General features: G+C 43.8%; 1 protein-coding gene across 5 annotated transcripts in view; it reads right to left on the reverse strand.

Annotated features, from left to right (window-relative positions):
* The window catches only part of MAD1L1 (mitotic arrest deficient 1 like 1), a 356,012-nt gene that overhangs the window by 124,445 nt on the left and 206,909 nt on the right, over positions 1–24,658 (reverse strand). For 4 of the 5 annotated variants that reach the window (XM_071570868.1, XM_071570869.1, XM_071570870.1 and 1 more), the window contains one exon: positions 6,499–6,706. In XM_071570868.1, the coding sequence (XP_071426969.1) occupies positions 6,499–6,706 (208 nt within the window). Of the gene's footprint in view, positions 1–6,498; positions 6,707–18,791; positions 18,861–24,658 lie in introns of those variants that run through there. The other variant, XM_071570872.1, reaches the window with a different exon arrangement.

A 24,658-nucleotide genomic window follows, 5' to 3' on the forward strand; every position in this document is an offset into this window, starting at 1 on the left:
CTACAACAGAGCTACATTACAGAATTTATTACAGACCTCTGGCTCCCTGGGCAGCAGACAGAGTGTCTGAACGGCCCAGCAATGTCTCCCTGGCACCTCCCCATTGCAGTTTCAGTAAAAGCTGAAGGTTTCAGGCATCCCTGGGGGTTTGTTTGGTCAGCAACCCTTGGCCCACTCGTGTCCCAGCTGCTCACAGCACATGGATTATGTTGTGCTCAGGGGCAAGTCTCTGGTTGTTTAACAGGCTCATGGCATGTTGCCACAGGCAGGGCACACTGTTTGTAATATACTCAGTGCTGCATGACTTCATATGTGCATTATCTCAAAAGAACCCCTCAGGAATCTATCTGGATGACGAATACTACATACGATGAAAGAGATATTTTTTTTAACTGGGGAACATTTCTCCCAGCCCTCTTGAGGTACTAGACTTTCATTCAAGCCAGGAAACCTGGTCCTTTATAGATGTCTGCACTGATTTCAGTAGTGCAGAACATTTACCATCAAAGGCCACTGTTGCTGAATCAGAACACACAAAGGCTTCATGGTATTTTCCCCTTACGGCTACACTGCCCAAATCCACTGACACCACTGTAATGTCAAAGGGTTTTATTGACTCTGTCCCCAGCCACTGTAACACTGTCAATATGAAGTACAGAAGGTCCCAACCTGGCCAGTGTCTTTTAGGAAAACAAGTATATTTAGAAGCACCACTGGTTATCTGTGCTATGCTGAGACAAAAGGATATGGATGGTAAGGAAAGGAATCCAAGTAAGCTCTATTTAAACTATCAGCTTATTCCCAGTCTTAATATACTATTCAGGTCCCAGACCAGTCTAAATGTCTTGCAGAAGAGAAACTAGCACCATAAAAACAATAATGAGAAGTAGCTGAGCAGTGGGGGATTGCCCCACAGAGGCCCAGCTCCTCCGCTGCAGAGTCAGCATAGGAGGGCAGCAGCTCCAAGCAGGTCAGGACGAGCAGCTCCCAAGGACTGCTGCTAATAATGCTCATCCTGCTCCTTTCCATATCATTTGTGGCTTGTACATGAAGCCATGCAACATCTTGGATGCAGAGAAAAGTAGGGAATGATTTCTTCCCCATCAAGTATATGTGGCCATCTCTAGAGTGAAAGAGGACAGACCTTGATCAGTGCACAGCAAAACACCAGAGGCAAAGTCAAGCTCTTTATTAACTGCACATGAAATTGGGATATGCAGAAAGCAATTTATTGAAATACAGGCAGGGCACAAAGGCTAACATCCTGCTCTTACCAGAATTCCCCTAACATTTGAATGCAGCAAATGCCCCAGACCTTTGTGCCTCTTTAGAATGAAGGCAATTCCTTCAGTACAAACTGAAGGGGAATTGGAATGTTAAACATCAGCAAAAGAAGTGTCACTTAATGAATCCTTCTTCTGCTTTAGGAAGAGGCAGTATGTGACTGAAGGAGAGCCGCCCTCTCTGCACTCACCTGGCCCAACCCTGCTTGACCAGTGGGATGCTGGGAGTCACTGGCACAAAGTGAGGAGGGGAGGCTGCAATTGCATGTGTGCACCCACCAGCAACTAAGGTCATGGAAAAATCCTTCATCAGGTGGACTCAGGTTTCATTCACAGGTGCAGCCCTCACCATGTGTGGATTCCCTACACAGATGGTAGGAAGCACCAAGCCTTCCAAGCACCAACAGCTCAGCCAACTGTGGATGGAGAATGGCAACTTCTAAATTCCATCTGCTCCTTTTTTGTCACCTTCTGTACTCAGAAACACATTCATCAGAAGCACAAGCACACTGGGACAGTGACAAATTTTACCATCTCTGGCTTGTCACTTCAGCAAGATTAGATTATTTTAATATTAATTCATTACCCAATTTAAACTCAATTAAATACATTTTTACAAGGTCCTGACGTGGCAGTGATGTGGGGAAAGCCCCTGCTGAGCGTCAAATGTAGCATTTCAGTTGGGGTCAAACATATGTCCCAGAGTGAGATTCCTCAGTCCTTCATCAAGGATTCCCTTTTCCTACCAAGGGAAAAAGGACATTGAAACCACTGAGATGGATGAATAGCTTTCCTTTTTGGTGGGATTATGTTCACTTTCAAAATTCTCCACAGATGGTTGAAATCAGAGTTGATTTCCCATCTTCCTTCCTGGTAGGGGTGCCAGCCTGTCTCTCACCAGAAAGAATATTAAAAGCACTTTTCCTCTTTCTCACAGGGAGAGGCTGCATGAAGTAGGGAATGCTCCACTGTACCTACAGGATAGCAATAAATCATGAGCCCTCATGGAAAATTTGCATTAGTGCATTCTTTTAGTCAGGAACCAGCTTCCACAGGGAACCCATTCCTGCCTTCAGAAATACTACCTTTAAGACGAGAACACAAATGGAGATAACGAGCACCTGAAGCATTTTCTCTCATTTCTACCTATGTTGCTACAAGTCATTACTTCTGTCAGCTCCCCATTAGCTGCCACCTACATATTTGCTTGCAACTGAGACCTAAATCCATCTCTAGCAGTGCCAGAAATCAAGAGGCCCACCATGACCACATAAGACTAAAAAAAAAAGGAAGATCTAAACAGAAATGGCCTGGAGAGAAACAGAAAGAAAAGCAGGAAAAGCTATGGAGCTGAAAGGAAAAAAACCCCAGCAGAAAATGCAGACTGAAATACAGAAGAGGGGGTTGGGGAAGTTGCAAAGAGGATGGGAAAGAGAAATGCAAATCTGGAACAGATTTCAAATCTGGGCAGTGATGCCCCACACCACCTTCCCAAAGCAGCTACAATCTGCATCCCTGTCTCTGAGACAGCAGGACTCGGAGCCTCTCCCCAGATGGCTGTGTGACCTTGGTGCACCCTGCCCTTACACAGCCCAGCCCCAGCAGAGACACACAGCACCCACAAAGGGACAGCCCATGCCCAAAGTGCAGCAGCCACAGACCTGCCCCATCAATACAACAGGAGCCTGAGTGCGCATTCATACTGTGAAAAGGACAGCATGTTGTTATAGTTCACACTGTTCAAAGCTCTGCTTGCTATAGCCCCGGTCCCCATCTGAACAGAGACTATTACGGCACAAATGAGAGGAGAGGACCACTGAACTACATGGCAAGTTGCCAGGCTGTGCTGCAGCCTCCAGCGGTTCTGCTCAAAGAGATTTAAAGTCCAGCATAACCTTGATTTTTAATAGAGTCACATTTAATGAGCTTTAATGTCCACAGTAATAATTTTCTTATTACCTATCTAGGAGTCGGAACTATGGTCAGAAAAAACGTGCTGCACTCCAGTCCAATGAAGGCATTTAATAGTGGCCAACATATTATTATCAAAACCATCAACATCATTGTCCTTAATGCTTTTTGGTTGGTATATTTATAATTCTGTGAACCATAAGTGTAGCTGTTGGAAACCACATAAGCTTGCTGAACACAGCAAACCTGACTGGCCACACAAATCCCTCACCTCTGCCAATCCACCAGTCAGGTTACATGGCAAAGTCTTACACTTACTTCCATTTGTTTAAAGGCAAAATGAAAACTTACATATGACCTTTGCTGTCCTCTCAGCTTTTATCCACACTCTTCCTACTCTGTCCTCGCTCTCCTCATCCCATTTAACTCTGACACCAGGGACCTCCCACCTCAAAAGCTCAGAGTACTGAATTTGCCTCTTGCATGTGTCATAAGAATGAGATGGATAAACAGACAGATGGGTCTTGCAGCTGACAGAAAGGGGTGCAAGAAAAACTCTAATTCTTGTTATTTTTGTAGAGAAACAGCTTCACAAACCACACTGAAACCTGCTCCCTCATTATGCACAACAAACATCCCTCCCCAGGGCAGCCAATTGCACAGTGACAAACAGCACAGAGGGAGTTTCTGCCACACTCTCCCCATTTCACACCTTGAAAATACACTGAAGTGGAAGGCATATGGCAGCTGCTTCTGTGGGCAGAGCTGTGGCGATCCTAGGAAAACAGCAAAAGCTGGATCTTTCATTTCTTATCCAGAGGGAGACAGTGTGAGTTTTCTGGCCATGTGAAACCATGTTAAGCCACTGCTGAACAGCTGCTGCATCCACACTGTGGGTGCAGGATGGAGTCCACACAGAAATGGATGCAGCTTGCATGGTGTGTGCTCAATGAGCTTTCCCCATTCCCACCAGGAGCTCTCCCTGCCCCAGCAAGGACACCAAATCTGGCACTCACCTGGCTAATTTAAAGCCAGCTCAGAATCACCCACTAACATTGCAGCCAGCACCATTAACATCCTCAGTGTCTCCTGCACATCCCAATACTCACAGTCTTCATGGTCCAACCACACTGCTGAATTCCCACAGAAGAAAGGGGAGTTTAGGAGTATTTATAGCAATGTGCCCCATGCATGACAGTGATGCACACAAGCACATGAAATAAAAGGAAAAACACAAGATTTTTCCAGATAACCTGACTTACTACACCTTCACCCTGGTCTCAAAGACAGTCATCCACAGGGCTCCTCTATCCTTCACTAACAGCTCTTTTCCCCTATTTTGTTTACAAGAACCACTTCCATTTGCACTTAAAGGCACTCTGAGAATGCAAAGGGCCCTCCTGTGACTGTGATAAATGACACTGAAGTATTTCCCACCCTGCTGATGCTCTCTCCCATCTGAGCAGGTGACCAGAAGTCAGAATCATGTACCTTGGGACTGTGGTAAAAGGGAAAAAAAAAGCATCACATACATGAGGCTGGAAACACCCTAAAACCCAGTGATCTGTTTGTTTTCCTGTTGGAATCAAAGGCAGAAGAGAAAACAGCTTTAAAAATGCATCCCTTCTGAGCTAACGACAAACCTGGTAACATCCCAGCACTGAGGCACCTCACACACAGCTGAAAGCAACGGCATGAAAGGCAGCAGAATAATAATTCTGACTAGCACATCACAGGAGGCACACGTGAGAAACGCATTCCCCCCCAGAAGAGATGGTCTAATTACTGCAGATGATACCCCAGAGGTTCATTCAGCTGCAGCAGAGACACAGAGCTGACCTCCCCTCTGCAGCCTCTCTGCCCCTGCCCTCGCTGGGCTCCCAGGGCACTGTGAACCTGCAGCATTAGATGTGCAGGGTACTCGGGGACATAATGACAGACAAGGGCATTGGGCAGCAGCACCTACTGCAATTTAAACCCCTAAAACCCAGAGCATTTCAAATTCAAATTGCAATGAAAGAACTATCCCCAACAACTGCTCAGCAGGGAGCTCAGACTGGAAGCTCCTATGGACGAGGATGGTCTCTAAAACGCTTGCCAAACGTTTCATGCTTATGCATTTGTTAGAGCATCCACTAACAGCAGTGACAGACTGTCACTTACCTCCAACATCCAGTCAGCTCTTCACTTTACAAACCACCCCATCTGCACTTCTCACAGTCATATTTTTGAGGCTATATAGAGCCATAATCCACTATGAGGTGCCGGAACAAACACATTCTCTGCAGTAATAAAGTGCCATTGTTTGAGAAATGGGAAAACAAGCAAGCTGCTTTCTGAGAATTTTGGGTTCATAACAGTGAAAAATATTTTCTTCTGCCCTTTTGTGGGTCTGAAGTCTCCAGTACACATGGCCTTTGAGAGAAGCTCTGGTCTCTCAGCCTCATCTGGCGGAGAATCCACACACCGACCATGTACATGCCGATGGAACACACCAAGTTAGCTCCACATAGACCTTGTGCTCTCTTTCATTTTTCTCTCCTCTAACAAAATTGTTTTGAGGGCATGAGAGAGTTACAGCAATAAGATCTGGGCTCTGCAGTATGACTTGATTCTGCCTGGTCCCTCACAGTGATGCAGGTGATGGGTCAGGCTTTATTGATATCCTTACCTTGATTTACAGAGTCAGAGCATGTCTGGAGGTGTTGGTTTTGGGGTTGCTTTACTAAAAAGTCTCATTCAGGTACGTGAAGGGAAGACAGACTGTACTGGAGAGCCACAGATTCTGTGAAATGCATTTAGCTCGGTGAAAGATGTACTCTGCTTTCATGGAGTATTGAATGTAGCTGTGATTAATGGGGCACATATTCACTGATAAACAATATTAATTTGTTTTAAGCCAGGTCTGAAAAGATTTCAACCACTTGCTTCCCTGCAGCTATGAAAGTTATTTCCTGCTGTCTGTACTACCTCAAGGGCTAAACCAACCCTGAAAGGAAGGAAATATTTCCTTTCACTCCATCGGCAGCACCAGCCTATGAGGGCTGTTGTACTGGTACTCCATTTATCATGAGCAAATTATATGTATTATTATTATTATATAGCCTTAACACCCTCAACCAAACTGCCACAAGATTGCCACCACACATTCACTTTCTCCTGCATCAACCCAGCTTTTTTCATTTTCCTTATAACCACTCCATCAAGCACACTGTCTGCAACGCCTCCATCTGTTTCTGCAGTCAGTTCCTCTGGCAACATGGATGAATAAATGCATCTCCAGGACCAGAAGCCAGTAGCCTACCTGCAACTTCTTGTGGTGACTGAAAACTCCCAACTCCTTCCAGACTCGCAGAGATGGAGCCGCCTCCTTCGAGCACCCTCACCAGCTCCCGCAGCCTTTCACACTCCTCCTGGAGCTGCTGCTGCTCCTCCTTGCGCTGCTGCTTGGCCAAAGTCGTGGGGTTCATGCTGAAGTGAAGGACTTTGGTTCTGCTGGGGTCATAGTCCCCCTGTGGGGCAGAAACAACAGAAGCACACTGAGTAACTGATCCAGCCTCTAAGTCCACCCAACCTGTATCACTCCGTGTGAAGTAAAAAATGTTACAGCAGGAAAAGAGGTGACATTTATGCAGTGATAGTGTTTTATTCCAACAGCTGAAGTCAGCCAAACCCAGTGTTGTTTTTCCTTCTCTTGCTACTCCAGCTTGAAAAAAACACCTGAAACAAAACAAAAAACCAACAAACAAAAAAAACCCACAACACCCCTCAAAAAAAAAAAACAAAAACCCCCACCAAAAATAACAAAACAAACCAAACCAAAAATCAAACCAGAAACAGACCACAGAAACATCTCACTCAACAGAACTTGCTCCCTGGCTGAAACCTCCGTGGTTAAATTTAACTTCCGAAATGAAGTTTTATAGCTGTATTTTAAATCTCTTGATAGCAGGAGATTATAATGAACACCCAGATACACCTATAAACTACAGCAGGACACCCAGTACCAGCCTGATTTATTGCTCACATGAGCCAGAAACATCCATGTGACTCCAAAGGTGGAGTCACTAGCAAGTTGTACCAGCTTGTCCCAAGCAAGGGAACAGATATTCAATGCTTTCTTCTCAGAGGTTAATTTGCATTTACAGCCATTTAAATAGGCAGAGAAGTCCTATGATGGCAAATTAATATTCTTTCAAAGAGAGAGGAAAACACTGATGTTACATTTGTGATTTCAGAGAGACAATTTTTATATAAACTACAGGAAGCCTCACTGCCATAAATGTAGTAAAGCATGTGCTGCCACAGCACTCTGCCCAACTGAAACCCTATAGCAGTGCCTGCATAAAAAGGTATTTTATATGGTAATATTTTTCCTTCAATTAAATCTCAGGACCTAAAGTGATTTTGTAAACATTAATTAATCCTCAAGAGCAGCATGAGGTAGGTATTATCCCAATTTTATCATTTCATTTCCATTAAAGACGAGTTATAACTTTAGGTAGGGTTTTTTTCATGTACACCAGAGCAAAGATGGAAAAAAAAAAAGGGGGTATGGTGGTTCCTCTTAACTCCTCCAAGAAGCCACTGTGATGCTATTAGATACATTCTCCCCAGTGACACACTGGCATTTACAAAGCTGTTTCTGCACCCAGCTCTCCATCTTCTCATGCTATTTGCACTTCAGGACTCTTCCAGATAGGTCAGGGCACTCCTCACTCTCATGTTTGTCTTTCAAGGGAAGAGATTCAACCCCAAGTTTGTGAAGGGGTTTATGCTGACTGGCAAAAGGATGCTCTCAATATCAGCACTGCAGGGCCTGGTTCTCCCTGCACAGCCAGGAAGGGCAGCTCTGGCCCCAAGGTCAGGCAGAGCTCCCAGCTCCTCGTCCTGGCTGCCACCACCATTCCAGCTCCAGTGCAGGGATCACCGTCCCTGCAGACCTCACACGTGGCACGGGACAGCAGCAGGATCCTGTTGTGAGGAAAGCCGTGCCGTCCTGGAGATTGCTGCAAGCCACACTGCACCAGTCTGTTTATTTTGCAGGTTTTTTAGTCTCTACTATCATCTCTCCGGCCCTTCTATAAAGCCCTGCCATGAAGCTGCAGTGCTTTGGCTCTCATAGAGCTTTCAGATCATTTATCCTCTCCTTTTATAATGGGACCCTCTTGAAAAAAATCATGCTCTAAAAGTCAGCACCAGGACTCAGCCTTATTTTTGGGGCTCACCAGCTCTCCTCAGCACATCAGTCTGAAGCTACACCAAGACAAGCAAATCTCTTATAAGCTCACAGTGAAACAAAGGCTGTGCCAAAATCCATCTCATTGAACATTTCTGGGAGATCACTAACATATTTGCTATGCTGCCCACATTTTTGGGCCAGGGGCAGCAGCTTTCTCTTTCTTTTACACAGCACACATCAAACCAGTACATTTCTCCCTAAAGCTAAAATATTAGTGCAGCTGGTTTATATTACAGCAATGTCTGAAAGAAACCAAGTGAGACAGGGATCCCAGAGTGCCAGGTCCTGTACAAACCCCACAGGAAACCACCACCTGAAGCCCAAAAAGCAGACAACAAAGCCTGAAGACGTGGTATGTGAGGGGAGTGCAGGTATGGAAAGATGCAGCCTCCAGTTCCAGATTCCTTAGCAGCACAGTGGCAGAAAATAAAGGAAAATACACCTTCAGAGCTGCCCCTCCTCACCATGGGAATGTGCTGCTGCCTTACACAGTCACACCAAGCAGAGCATTACTTAACTCTCCAGAAAATTTACTGACATCCTATGGAGTTTCAAATAAATGCAGGAAGTTTTCCATGGAAACGCTGCAGACCAGAGGCAATGTTTGATGAAAGGGATCAGTCACTTGTAGGTAATACAGAAAGTCAAAAAGGTATCACAATTTCAATCATTTGGAGTGTTCTTCCAAATTTCTGAAGGTTGGGAGTGACTTGATCTTGTGAAAACGAGTGGTTTAGGGTTGGCTTTAGGAAGAGTCATGGCTGGAAAGTGCTAAATGTAACAGACAGCAAAGCACCATTAAAATCTCACTAGCATTTGAAAGACATAAAATTCTAATGCTGGTAGGAAACCAGGGACTGAAGAAAGCAAACAACCTCCTCCTGGAATCCCTTTAGCTCTGGAAAATGTAAATTGCTGTTTTTCTCTGTCAACTGCTCTTCTCCCCCCAGTAAATTGGTCTTACTGATCATAATTTTGTCCCTTCAGCTCTGCAGCAGAAGTCTGGAAAATGGTGTTTCAGGCACTGGGAGAGAAGACCTGAAACAGATTTGCCCATTTAGAAAATAATTTCTAATCTTGGGCCACTGAAGAGGAAGTCCAAACAGTGGCATTTGAAAGGCAGGTACTGAAGAGGCAGCCACATTCCTTCCACAGGGTCTGGGACTCCCTGAACAGCTGGCCAGGTGCAGCTCCAGATGCTGCTTCTGTGCTGAACCAACACATGCAGGGAGGTATTGCTTAGCAGAGTTAAAAAACATCTTGGAACAAACGGTAATGTATCCCTGGTTTATCCAAGAAGCATGAAAAGCACACGGCAGGTTTGCAAACTTGGCCTGAATGTGAGACTTGACCAAATCCATTTAAGCTCATGGTGCTTTTATACAGAAACATGAGACATTTGGGAGATGCAATCAATGTGTGACCCATGGACTGTGCCTGTGTTGGAAAGCAACTTCATCCCTGCCTCATTCAGTAACTCAGTAGCTCGTTCTGCTCATCAGCACATCGTGGCCAGTGGCTCAGAGAGTGAAGATGACACATGACTGCCAGTTTCTCAGCAGCACCCCTTCTTTACCCCTGTTTTCTCCAATACCTTAAAAACTGGAATTTGTAGAGATGATCAAGAGAAAATTACTTGGACTAGAGAAAACTGATGGCATTCATTGATTCTTCTTTCAAGGAATATCATTGAACAAGTAATTCAGATTTGTCAGAAAAATGTACAGAGAGCTTCAGTTTAGGGGGAAGCAATAAATACCTTGATTGATTGCAACCAAGCCTGGTTGACACTTAAAAGAGTGAATTATTCATTCCTGGAAAGCAAGATGCTAACTAGTTGAGTTGGTGCTTAAGGCAGCAAAACCATTTTTGTGCTCTCAGAAGGGCACTGGACATTTTACAGAGATGATTTGTCGACTCCCCATGTTAAGATGCTCTACAATTTGTGAAATAAGGTTGTTTGGATGCATTATCCCTCCAAGCACGTGCCCCAGGGCATGCACAACAGAAACTCTCACGGACCACTGAGAACCACCATCCCACTGCTCCTGTCCCAACTGCACAGTCACTGTGTGAGACAGACATCACAGATGCCACACACAAATATTGGCTTAATGCAATATGTTCCAAGAACACTCTGGGATATGGCAGAACTACTTAGTAAGACTCCAGCTATCAATAAACTTTCTGACAAAAGACTATGGAAAAAAAGAATTTGCAACAGGGCCAATTTGTCATCTAGAACAGAGGTACAAGCACAAGTCAGATGCTGCTGCCTCCCTTCTCACTTCCATCTCCCAGCTTGAAAAAAACACCCCGAGGAGATAATTGTGCTGATGCTCTGTGTCATTTTTTAAAACTATATTATTGGCAAAGAGTCAGCATGTTGGTCTATGCGTTGAAATTACAGCTCAAAAACTTCCTAAGTAATCTGCCCATTAGGGAAGAATCAGTCAAGTGCCAAAGCAATGAATGAAGACAGGCCTGCTTTAATCTCTGGAAAACAGAAACTTTTCCTTTAGAAGAGGAGTTGTTTAGAAGAACAATGAAAGCTGCCAGTGACAGCACCTTGAAAAGGGATGAACTTATTTTGGCATCTCTCCTCCTGGTTGTTTGAAAACTGCACAGTCCCAATTCAGCGATGTCTTTCTCCAGGAACTATAAAAGCTTTTCTCTCTACTCCACTCACTTTCACAGGCACACAGGTAAGAATAAAGTACTTAAAACCACGTGGACTACTTTACATTTGATGAAACATTCAGTGCTTAACAACTCCATTTAAGGTCTATTCATCTACTGCAGGTATTTCTGATCAGAAGGTAGAACTGGTAGCAAAGGGAATAATCTCCACTGGTGTGAATATGTTTATCTAACACCACTAATGAAATTAAACAATCCATACATCCCAAAAAGGCAACAACTGTCAGGACACAATGTCAGCAGGCACTGTGAAAGATTTTCAACTGACTTCACATCCTCAAAGGCTCCTCCTGTTTAATGCTTTGGAAAGCAAAGTTGTTAAAACCCAGAGATGAGGCCAACACGTACTTAAGTGCCTTATTTTTTTCATAGCCTTGGTATCCATCAGCCTTAAAAGATTGTGATTTCTGAGCAGCACAATAAATTCTGGCAGAGCATATGGACAGCTGAGTTGAGTCGCTGCTTGCTGGCAGTACAACAGCTTGTGCTTGCCCCTGCTGAGAAAAGGCTGGAGACTGGAAGCTCTTCAAGGAAAGGGCTGTTTCTTCTTTGCACGACTCTCGCACCCAGGGAGCGACACCCAAAAACAGCAACACACACTGCTGCCTCCTCAGCTAAGGAATTTCCTTCCATGCTGACTTCTTGAGACAGAACTCTCCAAGGTTTCTGGACTGGGACACGTTATTCAATACTTGAGAACTTGAACAGAAACAATTTGAGGAGCTTAGTAGGTTATATCAGCTTTAAATGGGTCAGTAGTTACCTTGGAAGAATACTGGAAATAAAGAGTGCATCGAGCTGTAGGAGACAGATGGGAAAGTTTCTTGTATACAAATATAAAACATAAAGCATCAGTTGGGGGGATGGTGGAAGGGATGTGTTTGAAAAGCATCCAACTGGCCAGTGAATGCTCTTGTTTCCACTTGTTACCTCTTGCAGGCAAACACTTGCTGAAATTGTGAACACTAACACACAGCAGAGGACTGGGTATGTGCAGGTGGTGAATGTCCAAAATTGAACTTTTGAACTGTCCAGCAGACGATGTTACTTCCTCACTGCAGGCACATCCTGGCTCTAAGTTTTGGTAAATTATGGACTAAAACAACAGTGGTACATCCTCCTCTGAAGATAGAGAGATATGAGACAGAATCACTGTTAGGAGGGTGATTGGAAGCTGATCAATGATTTAGGCTATTTAGATGGGGAAAAGCAGGAGCACAGGGTTCCAGAAAGAAAGGTGTGCTGAGAAGACAGGTTCCCAAAAACAGAGGTGATCCCAGAAAGGAGATGACAATCCTGGCTGGAGAAAAGATGCTGAAAGTGGAGAAAGACCCTGGAGATCAGAGAAATTCATGGCCAGGGGATGCTCAGGGACCTTGGCCAGTAACAGCTGCAACTGGTGACTGTGAGCAGACAGGACTTTCTGTCCAACCATCCACACCAGAGTGACCTCCCTGCAGGGAAGGGATGCTGAGCCCAAAAGAAGGCACCACCAAGGTGGGGGAGTGAGTGAACAAGCAAACAACTGTGTGAAAAAACAAAGGGCTGATGCTGCCTCTGGGTACCTGTAAAGCTTGTCCTTGGGATTCAGTGTCTGCTCCTGACCAGGGATCCTCTACACAGTTCAAGCTGCTACACAAACCCACGCTTTGGGTTTCTGGAATTACTGTTTGGCTTCCCTGAAAACATGTGGTATTTGTGGGTAAACACAGCCACATGGGCTTTGCACACAGTTAATAAACACCCCGTTGTTTTCCCTAAGTTATGAAAGCAGAGAAGTCACATATCATTAGAAGTCGTCTTTGAACGTGTTTATCTTCAGCTTACAGTTAATGGCTCAGCATTTACGTCAAGAATTGTCTGCTGTTAGTCCTGCATCAATACCCCTTGGAAATTCTGCTCAAAGATGGAGAACAAAAAAACAGTGGGAAGGTAAAATTGGAATTTATCACCTCAAAGGCACAAGCAAGGTCCCCGACAACTTGCTGCAGTAGCTTATTAACCAGAGTCTGCCTGGCTACACAGGTGAGCAGCTTCTTCTGCTCCACCTGTATTTTAACAGTTTTTAAAAAAATGGTTACTCAACTCTTTTATACAAAAGGCTATTGGAGGCATTTCTGTACCCAAGTATAAGGCAATCTCAGAAAGCTTAATCCTACCTCAGGAAAGGCCATTTTAATGGAAATTCTGTTTCTTGGTTTTGTTCTTTTTGTTTCTTTGCTCAGTCTTGTTAAAGTGATTAGAGTAAAACCTAAAGTAAACTGCATCCCAAAGAATTCCCTCCATACCCAGTGCACAAAGCACAGCACACTCGCCCGCCCCAGCTCCCTCTGTCACACAAGATAACTCCACCAAGGGATCTTTAAAGCCTGTGGAACAGGAGCTGTATGAACAAAAATGGATTGCAAGGATGAGACAAAGCAAACTAACAAATAAGCAACAACCACCACCTGCTCCTCACAGCTTTGCCAGTATGTGCATGCTTGAAATCAGAAACAGTTGGGGGGGAAAAAAAAGAAAAACAGAAGGTGCTGGATATTGGGAAAAGGCTCATTTGTTCCCACCAGGTCTCTTGCCAGTTCTCCACCTTCTTTATCTCACCATCATCTTTGTGTGAACATCTGCACACACGGAATCCTGAAACCTGGCACCAGAAATTAATTTGGGTAATCTTTTCATCCTCCTCTTAGGCAGCTCTTAGTCCAATGCCTGCTACTTCTTCCACTAAACAGGAAGATCTTTCTCTTCGCCAAGGTGACGTGACCTCTTGTTCATGCCCCTTAACTCAGCCAAGCTTCCTCCTAAGGCCTCCTGAACACCCATTTTCAGAACAGAAGGGTGAAGACAATCTGTGTTAGCCTGAGTTATTCCTCTTCGTTTCCAGTAACTCCTCCATTGCCTTCACCAGCACAACAGATTTCAAATCACAGATCACAGAATATTCTGAGTTGGAAGGGACCAACAAGGATCATCGTGTCCAACTCTTAAGTCAACGGCCCACACAGGGGATTGAACCCATGACCTTGGCGTTATTACAGCCAAGTTTTAACCAAATCCTTGCCCTCAGGTGCAATGGGTAATCCCACATCACCTTCCCCACTCCATCAGTAATGCCACCTCCAACACCTGGATCAGCTGCTCCTCCCACAAAGGCTTTTACAGGGCTTTTTTCTCCTCCTTCCTGAGCAGATGCTCCACACTACCCACACTCATTGATATTCCTCCCTATGGCCTCTTTCACTGCAGCATCTACAGCAAATTAGCAATGAGACAGGGAGGTGGTTGGAGTTAGGCTGTATCACAGACAAAAACCCTCTAATCACACTGTTCTAACACCAGACCATATCTTTTGGTACAACATGTAGCACATTTTGGATGCTGCTGCAATAGGAGTAATAAAATAAAATGGCTCAGCAGTGGCACTGAAGCCCTTCAGGTACAGTTTTAAAAGGAGATCTGCTCTCTATACCCCTTTCAAATGTGTTGTTCCCTGGAGGATGCAAGACTATAATTTGCATTGAGTGAGGCATTCAGATGAGGTCTGGGATGCAAACAAACGTGACAAGAAGGTTAAGAGTCAGGATAGTGAGACATGGAATGGCATGGAGTTTGGATAATTTAGGGGGAAAAATGCTTTCAAATGTTCACTGTCCTTTTCAATTGCTGCTCTTCCTTTTATTGAAATGGAAGAAAATCATAGTCTGCTCTAGGATGGTTTGTTACCACCTAGAGATTTGAATTCCAGGGTTTCTACACTAGTTTTTTCAAGTCAAGGATTCTTGTCTTTCCACAGAACAAAGTCCATAAAAAGTTGCTATTATTTACAGTCTAAGAGCGTGCAGAGACCTGTGCAGGTTCAAAAACCTCTGATAAAGACACTGAAAATAAAAAGCACATAGGTTCTGGAAACAGCCCCAAAGAGCTTATAGTGTGAGTTATAAAAATTCCTTTTCAGAGATAAGACTTAACTTTATATGGTGAGAAATGCTGGCTCTCACAGATCTGAATTTCAAAAAACATTCTATCAACTTTCCCATACAAATGAAGTAACTTTGGTTGAAAATACTGTTGAGAGGTGTCAGACCAAATCCAGGTTTTCAAGAAAAGTACATGCAGGTTTTTTTTAAAATTAACTATTTCTTTGCTGCTCTGTTTCTTATTCTGCAACGTGTACACACACACAGATACTGTTCAGTAGACCAGAAGACAGAAGATCCTGCAAGTGACTTTTTTTTTGTGGTATTTACTCCAATCCAGATACTTAAACACTCAAAGCTTTCCCTCCCAACAATGCTCTATAAATCTTAGTTTATTGTCTCCGTAATTCTGAATTTCTTGGTAAAGGTTTACTTTGGAATAAATTTCAGATAGGATTCCAAGATGAGATCTCAGAGGACAGAAGCAATATAAATTGGCTGTGCCAGCCTGGGACCCTCAGAGCTCAGACAGGAAGGGAAGAGTCAGAGTGAAGCATGACAGCTTTCAGAGGTCCTGCTTTCAAGACTCTACAAAGGAAAGTGAAACTGCAATGTAATAGGATTTTCCAGTTAATGGATCTCATTAGCAAAAAGCAAAATCTCTACGGGTACTTTTTCGATAGTATCTGATATAAAAATAAAGATGCATAATTAAAAATTATGTAAAAGCCTTCATGATCTGATGGCAGGATGCATCAAAGTTCATCTGAGCATATAAAAGCCTGAAAAGTAAGTGACAAGAAGAGCTGTCACTCACACCGTGTATTTGTACAGCAAACACACAGCATTGGATGCTGAGGTCATCCATGACAGCCTTAAGAGCAACACTGAGTTTCCCAAAGGCTCCAGGTACACCAGCACATTTTTTTTCCTGTAATTTAAGGCATATAAAAGTACTATATATGTCCTTGCTTGCATAATTCCAACCTGGCAAGGTACAAAGCAAGCCTTTGCCTTTCAGTGAACGAAGGTGCACCCTTAGCCTTGGCTGCACCCCTGAGCTCACCCACCGTCATTAACAGATTCCCATCTCCATCTGGAAGTGCTTCCACTTAAAAAGCCAGTCAGGTTCCCTCTCCCATCATACAGAAACTGTGACAGACACAAATGGTTTGGAGGACTCATTTCTGACAGCCTCCTGGAGCAGCCGGGCAGTGCCTGAGTGGGTTTCACAGCAAATGTGTTCCAGGTTAAACAAGCTCCGCTGCAGCCTCGCGCTGCGAGGGGTTATCTATCGCCTCCCACGCGCCTTCTGCTTCGGCCAAGCACAGGATGAGAATGAGCAACACAAAACATGTCCCTGCAATGTACCGAGGGGAAGAGCAGCTACAGGGAAACTGCCAAGTTCTACTCGTTTTGTCACAGTCACTTCGCAGAGATGTGGTGGTTGTCTCGCCCCTGGGGAGAGCTCACCTTCCCCAACATCACCTCACCGTCCAACCAGGCACAGGAGGAAACTCCTCTAGTAATGGAAAATTTGGTAGAGGGAAAAGCAAGGCGGCAAATACGGAGCTTCCAACATCTCAGAAAAACATATATCCATGTACATACTATCCTGTTATCCGTGTAGTCATCTACATTATTCACCAGGAGGAGTCAATCCAGGCTCACTTAGATATGTTGAACAGGCAGAACCTTCTTCTGTTTGCTCTGCTCTTTCTCAAGGAAGAGATCTGAGTATCTAAACTATCCGAATATCGATTCAGAGGGTACATTCTCTTCCATCTCCTCAGGGCAAATAGACAAATGTTTGGTTTTTCCTCCCTTTTCACCATTTGATCAGGTTAATTTTTTTAATTTAAGCAAGTTGTAAGATCCCTGACAAAAAGACCTCTTTTCTCTTCCTTCAGGAGCATGAAAAAGGCCTCCTACATCTCTCTCTTTCTCCCCACTTTGTGATGATTACCTTTTGGCCCCAGGTTTCCTAATCCAGCTTCTCAGAGACCTGGACTGTGCTCCTTTGGTCCCTATGCAGAAGGGCATCACTTTGTGTCCTTTGATTCCTTGAGCATTAAAAGTTTCTACAGACTTGAGATTAACAAACATTAGAAAGGTCCCAGGCAGTGAGAATAGGGCTGTCATGGAGCAACTTGCTGTGAATACAAAGAAACCCTGGACTAGAAGAGTCAGCAATGCAAGGAGAATTAAAAAGCACAGTTAAATAACCCTAAATCCTCATGCATATTTATAAACGACATCACATCAAAACTAAATCAATACCCCTCACTAGTTACACATGGCCTGAGAAAGAATGGCTGGTAACTTGGTTTTCCTTTACCCATTGTACTGATGAGACCCAGAAAGTCTCCATATGGGAATAAATTCTTGGGCTGAGAAGGGGAATTTCAAGCTGTAACATCACAGGGTAAGACAGAGCAGAGGGGACAGAAGGATCACTCATCCATAGATGGCACAAGGGATGCACCTGAGCCATGACTATGGAGTAAAGTTTCAGTTTAAATCCTTCTATTGCTATGAGAAGAACCCTTTTGGCATGAGAACAGGTTTAAGCTGCACCTCTGTAGGTGACATAAGTACATCCCCCACCATTTCATATCCCCTGTGCTGGGTGAGACTGCCCATGTGGTGACTTACATGAGCACAACCATCTGCTTAAACACACCTTCTTGGCTTTCCCTGGGGGAAAATACTTCTTGGTTTCCTGCAAAGCTTCAATTACTATTCATCCCTTTTCAATTAAATGCAATTTGAGCCAAACATATGGGAAAATGCTTAAGAGCATCACACTGGGATCACCAACCCATTAGCAAAATGACTCTGTCAAACATACTAAACCTGACTTATATCACTTCACCCCCAACAACACATCTTCCTCACTCAAGCTCAGACTACTACAAAGTTGAGCCAAATCCAGTCTGAATCTATCTGGAAATATATTTGGTAGACACAAAACTGTCCTAAAAACAGTGCATCACTTAATGGTTTGAAATACAACTGTCCTGTCTCCTGCTGGATTTTATTTCACCAGTTTTACGTCACTGCGCTAATGGACTGGAGAGCGACCAGCACATTTTGCACAGAGATGTGAAGGGGCAATGATTTCAAATTTTACTGCCAGGTTTGTCCAGAATTATGACTGCCAGGTCAACCTCTAAACTGTTAAGACCCTACAAAATCTCATTTAAAACACAGTACTTCCTGCTGTATAAAATTCGGGCTTTGATTTTTATCATCACTTTTCTCCTTGCCAACATGTATCACACCATTTTTATGAAAGAAAATTGTGAATGAGGAGAAATTCTAGTTTTCTAGTGTATCTCAGTGAGAAACCAGTTCTCCAGCCTCTGTATAGCAAACCACCAAGGGGAGGACAGTTCAGCCTTACACAACAGCTACCACAACATGCTCCTGCACTGCGGTAGTTACTCCTTTCCCATTAAGTTTTAATTAGACAACACATGCATAACTCAGAAGCACAGCCTGGCTGCAGTTGAGAAGGCATCTTTTCAACTTCATTTGAGTAAATCTGAAAGAGAGCCATCCTGTACTTCTCTAACCACAGAGTTTCCAACAGCATCTTTAAGCACACAATCGCCCTGACTTTCAGGGATCAGACCACATTTGCTGTGGAGAATGCAATTTTCATTTCTTTGTAGCAATTACCTGGGCCTTTTCCATAGTCCAGCTACTGTTTTGGTTTTAATGCAGTTTTAATACCTTAAAATGACTGCTACTTCAGCTGCACTCTTTGGCAGTGCACATGGTCTCAGAGGGAGCCAAAGGAGTTTATTCTGAGTTGTTTCCATGAGCAGAACCCAAAAATTGTCTTTGGTGCATCTGGAATGTACTGACAGAAACCAGGGAGATTCTGCCTGAAACTGAGATTGAGAAGTAGATGAGCACCTTGGAATTCATCCCAATGAACCAGCAAAATGTGGTCCCAAGAATTACAATAAAAATCTCAGTTGTGTAGATTTAGACATTTTTATCCACCAGCAAGTCAATAGTGAAAAAAACCCAACAAACAAAACCAAAAATCAAGAGATGTGATGAGGGAAAAGCACATTTGATGTTAGTGATTTCAGAAAAAAAATATTATTTTCTGTAATCACTGTGAAAGGAGTACAAATCTCTGCCATCATCTTGCTTAACAGAGCTCAACAATGCTTACATTTCACTTGAGAGGAAATATCTGTTTTCGTTGCCTCAGCCCACTCAATCACTCCTTCTCCACTTTCTTCTCCAACTTCAAGCCTTGACTCGGATATATTCACTTACTGAAGTTTGCAAATTGCTAATCACCCATTGGCAGTATTGATCTGCACGTTTTACTGCAGTCAGAATGAGACAGCACTGGCTGGAGAATAGACTGTGAAGACTGAAAAATGAGATTAACCAGCTCGCCTCATACAGATCGAGTTATTTGCTGCCTTGTTCACTTTTCATGAAGCTTCCAGAATGCAGCAAACTGAATCTCCTTAACTCACAAGACAGGGCTGATACATAACTCCATTAGAAGAAAAGATCAGAAAAAGCAAGTAACACAATTTCATGGAAAACAGGTCTTGTCAAACAGACATGAAGAGATTTCAAGTCTAGTTAACTAAGATAACTCTGTTGACATATCAGAATAGGAATTTTGTAATATATTTGCCTTGGTATCAAAATCACATTTTCTTTTAAAACCAGCATGATGCAAAATCAGACTATTGCAGTTTTTAAATGGCCCAAAAGCTGATGAACTAATAGTGACATCTCCCTGTTACTTCCAACAAGAATTGCCTCTTTAGCCAATTGCATGCAGGACACATTCTCTAAGATACATAAGAAAATAATAAATCCCTACTAAAATATGCAGATAACACAAAGGCAGAATTGTAGCAAACAACAAAGCCCACAAAGATAGCTTAGAAATCTGATTGTGCTGGGCACAATGATTTCCCATGAATTCAAATGCACTGTGAGACATCCCAGAGAGCAGAACAGTCTCAGGTGCACAACACAGCAGGTGCCTTCTGGAAGACACTCTCTGCAAAGAGGGCTTTTGCCACAGTTAATAACTAAGGATTACCTCTAATTTAATGCTGTGTGGATAAAAAACCCCAAGAAACAGTGAGGATCTTTACATACCACTGAGTAGGACTAAAGAAACAATATTGTCCCTGATGAGACCCCTGCAGCGATAACCACGCCCAGGTGAGGTGTGAGGGCACAAGGGGGCTGTGGAAAATTAAGGAAAGTTGTGAGAAGATTCCCAGGAATGATTCATGGTCTGAAAACCACGTCTCCCACTGAGAAATGAACGGAAATCAAACTATTTCATTTGCTATGGAGAAGACTGAAGCAATTTGATCAGGGTCTTCGGTGGAAATCTGACACTAAATGGTTTTTTAATGTAGCAAACAAAAGCATAGCAAGAACCTGATAGCTTCACTTCACAGTCAAGCCAGAGAAATGGAAATAATATATATTTTTAATAGGGATGGCTAACCAGGGAAACCAATACATTGTCTATTACTTAGTGTCTTTAAATCAATATTTGATATCTTATTAAAAAGAGTCCATGGAGCAATCACAAGTCACTGGGCAGATTTCTCTTAAGACTCTATTTTTGTGTTATATCAGACTAAATGAGTATTCTTTTTGGCCATAAACCTCCTAATTCAACTCATACCACTTCCTCCAATTCAAAAAAGTGTTATCCAATACTTTTATCCATTCTCTCTCATATCATTAATTCCTCCTCTTACTCTATAAGCCTCCAGACAATTCTGTAACTTCAGCATTTATTCCTCTTAGACATAACAAGAACTTAGATGTTATCACTGACAGTTTAATCTTTCTCAAGGAGAGTTTTAATTTGTAGAGAAATTATATTAGAATCAATGCTTCTAAATATAAAAATACTTTCAAATCTATGCTCATTTCAATATTCCAGAGTGGCAGAGCTGCTCAAATCCTCAGGTGATGGAAAATCAGGATGACACTTAAGATCCAGCCACTGAGATTGTGCTTTTTTTCCCTAAAGGAAAAGTCTTTTTCACAGGCCTAATGACAACTTGAACACGTGGATGCAAATCCATACAGATGTAATCCAGCTCACAGAACACTGAAAGGTTTGGTGATTAAGACTGCAAAAAAATCAGAGAATGGAAACAGGTTTGTCACCTGCCATCTTTCTTGGTCCCTAAGCTTTAAACTAGAGAGTCTCCATCCTGATTTAAAGGAAGTAAAGTCAATTTAAGAACTTCCACTTTTCTGGGAGATGGTGAAGAAAGAAACAAAGGTAAGATGTGAAATCTCTAGTAGTCACAAAACAGAAACACATCTCTGTCTACATCACTCCTGACCACGTGTGCACATGCTTTGTAAAATAGCCATTCTGCACACATGTTCATCCTCATTAAACCAAAGCTTTGACAAACTATTTTTCACATTTCCTGCTGCCAGTCCCTCACCCACCTCCCACAGCTGCCCTCTGAAGGCAGCACCTGCCATCAAGTTTTGAGCCCTTCTGGGGAGGCACCTGAAGGACTGCAGAGTGGAAGGGGAGCAAGGAAGTAAACATCTTGAACAAGCACAATTTCCCACTGAAATCCCACATTATTTCTGCCCCAACATGCACATGTGACAGTAACAATAACATGGCTGTGGCTCTTCATCAAGCACAAGTTCAGACAGGTAAAAATTTATGGTTCTGCCCTCAGGAAAGACTTGGAACATCCTGAGCTGACCCACAGAGAAAGCCACTGCACTGCAGTAGATAAACCCAGCCCACTAATCTCAACCTTGGCTCCCCCCCAACTACCTCCTTACCATGGCCAGTAATTCTAATCCACATTGCAAAAGCCCTACAGGAGACCACAACATGGTTGCCTCTCTATACTAACAAAAAAATCCCAAACATCCCTAATTCCTCAATACATGCCTGGTTTCTCTGGATCAGTAATCAGCTTGTCCACACTGAACCTGAGAATACTATTCCATTTTATGAATTCTGCCTGGATCCGTACCAACCGCAAACTCTAATTTGTTTTCTGAATGTTATCTCAACTGTAAGAACTGATCAGTGCCTTCACTTCATCTCTGCAGCCTGTATATTAAGTTAAACCACACACAAATATGTTTGCCTCTCCCCAAAAGCTGTTAAATGAGATAGTCTCCTGTTCACAATGGAACACTGCCAGGCAAAGAACCAGTGAAACCAGGAGTGCTGCTCTTCCAGGCAAGGAGGTCAGCAAATTTTGGGTCAGGCAGTCCCTGTAACCTCCCTGGGAGGAGCTCGGGGCCCAAGGGCTTGATGTCTGTGAAGATCAGCCAGCTGTGCCCAAGAGGGGCCAAAGCTGCTCAGGTCCAGGCAAACTTAACTGTGCCAGAATCTGACAGTGTACCAGATCTGGTGGATTTGGCAAAACTTTTCTATCAGAATTGCTTCCCTCTCTCAGTGTTCTCCAAACCACACCATCCCAACAGGGACTGCTGTGGCCAAGGCCCTGAGCAGCTCCCTCGCAGCACAAGGGAGCAAGTTACAGGGAAATTATCCGTGAATTCCACCAAAGCCACTTAATCACACTGTCATACCCACACCAGAGCTGGGCTTGCATCACCTCCTGCCTGTCAATGAAACAGCCACATCCCCAAACTTTGCAATGCTACCAGTCCCCAGCTCTGTTGCAACACCATCTTCCTCTCGCTGCTGCTGGAGCTTTCTCTCCTGTCTCTACCCCTCATGAGCATTTCTGCGGGAGGTTTTACTTTTCCAGACCAAGTATTTATAAATAAGCAAAGAAGAGAGCCTGAGTCCAGAGTTTTTGGTTTTGACAACCCTATTGCTGGTCTGTGCTTCTGTCAGGGATGAGTTTTGCTGACCTCCCACCATAGAGTACTGAGCATTACTACCAGTCAACCTTTGCATTCAGGAGATTACAAACTCATTCCTGTGTCCCTGACACATGGTTGGGAGTGGAAAACTCCTTTTACTGTGGGTAAGTCACTGTGTTGCACTGTCAGTCCCCATCTGGGCAGCTGCTGCTGGTCCAGATCACTCATCACTAAAATAATCACGTGAAAATAGAGTGCAACAGGCACCCACAAAGAAGGTAGAAGGAGGCAGAAGATGGATTAAAATTCTTCTTTTGTATATTGATTTCTACAAGTGAGCTCTCAAGTGCTCAGTCTCTAAGCTCTTGGGAAAGGACAGTAGCTGAAAAAAATGCAGGGACACAGAAGAACAACAGGGAAGTGTAGTAATGAGAGATCTGCCTGCTAGTGCTAACATTTTAAATGAGAAATTTTACTTATTTTCCAACCAGCAAAATATTTTTCAATTCTCTCTCGGGAAACGGGAATGTGCAGACTGACAGTGGACCCAAGGTTGCTTAAAACCTGATCTACAACCTGGCTGCCAGGCTTGCTGCAAGGGATTTGCAACCTTCAGCCTTGGCTGGTCTCTCTCAGACACACAGCAGCCTTTGAGTAGCTGTGACAGGCATCCCAAACATCGCAGCAGAAAGGGAGCCAGTGTGGGAGGGAGAGCTAAAGGAAGAGGATGAAGGTGGTTTCTGTGCAAAGCACAAGTGAAGAGAGCTGAGAAGGTCCCTCCATGGGACCACACTGTTGTTGTTAAACACCAGCAGATCCCTCCTAGGATGAGCAAGAAAACCAGCATGAGGTAAGGGAAGATATTCTAGGCTCGATTTAAACACCTTCATCCATTGCAGTCACATTTACCAGAACCACCTGAACTCTCCATTTATCACCTCCCTATTTTAAAATTAATCAATACCACTGCAGGACAGCAACTTTGTGCGCAAGCAGAAAAAAAGATGGCCCAGAGCCCTGGGCAATTCTCCCTGTTCCCCACCAGCTCTGATCCTGTGCCTGCATCACACACAGACGGTGCTGTAACATGGCCTTAAACAATGCAGCAGCAGCCACGACTTTGCTTCCAGCAGCTCGACAAGCCTCGAGCTGTGAGTAGAGAAAGAGCCCCCTCTGCTTGCTCCTCCACAGCAGTGTGTGCCTGGGACTAAGAGTTTAGGGAAAGGGAAGGACTGACTCCCTTATGGAAGGAGGATGTGGGATGCAGGAGCTGTTAGCTCAGTTATAGACCCAGCAGTGTGTGTGTTGGGAGAGTTTTGAAAGGGAGAATGACTACACGAGAAATAGAAAAAGGTGCAGTCTGCAAGGCACAGGCAACACTCCAGCTGTAACTTATGGTGTCCAGGTGGCTAAAAGGGAGTGAGAACAAGGGAGTGAGTTGAGCTGCATTCCATGGGCAAAGACAGCAAAGTGCCATGCAACTGTCCAAGGAGTTTTCAAATGTTTGACAGGAAAAGCTGGGAAGGAAGTTAACTAACCAAGGAGAGTCCCCAAGAGAGGGATGGAGGCTGGCACAAGTGCAACAGGGGAAGGAAAACATGAGAAACAACTTCTGTGCCCCCTTGTCCCCCCTGTTTCTTTTCAGATGTATAATTCCTACGGTAGATGACCCAGGGGTTCAAGTATCAGACTCCATCTGAATCTTGTCACCACAACAGCTGATACCCAACCTCCTTCCAGAGGAGAAACACCCACTGGGAATT

This window comes from Pithys albifrons, chromosome 16 (genome assembly GCF_047495875.1).
Source record: "Pithys albifrons albifrons isolate INPA30051 chromosome 16, PitAlb_v1, whole genome shotgun sequence".
NCBI classification, from domain to species: domain Eukaryota; kingdom Metazoa; phylum Chordata; class Aves; order Passeriformes; family Thamnophilidae; genus Pithys; species Pithys albifrons.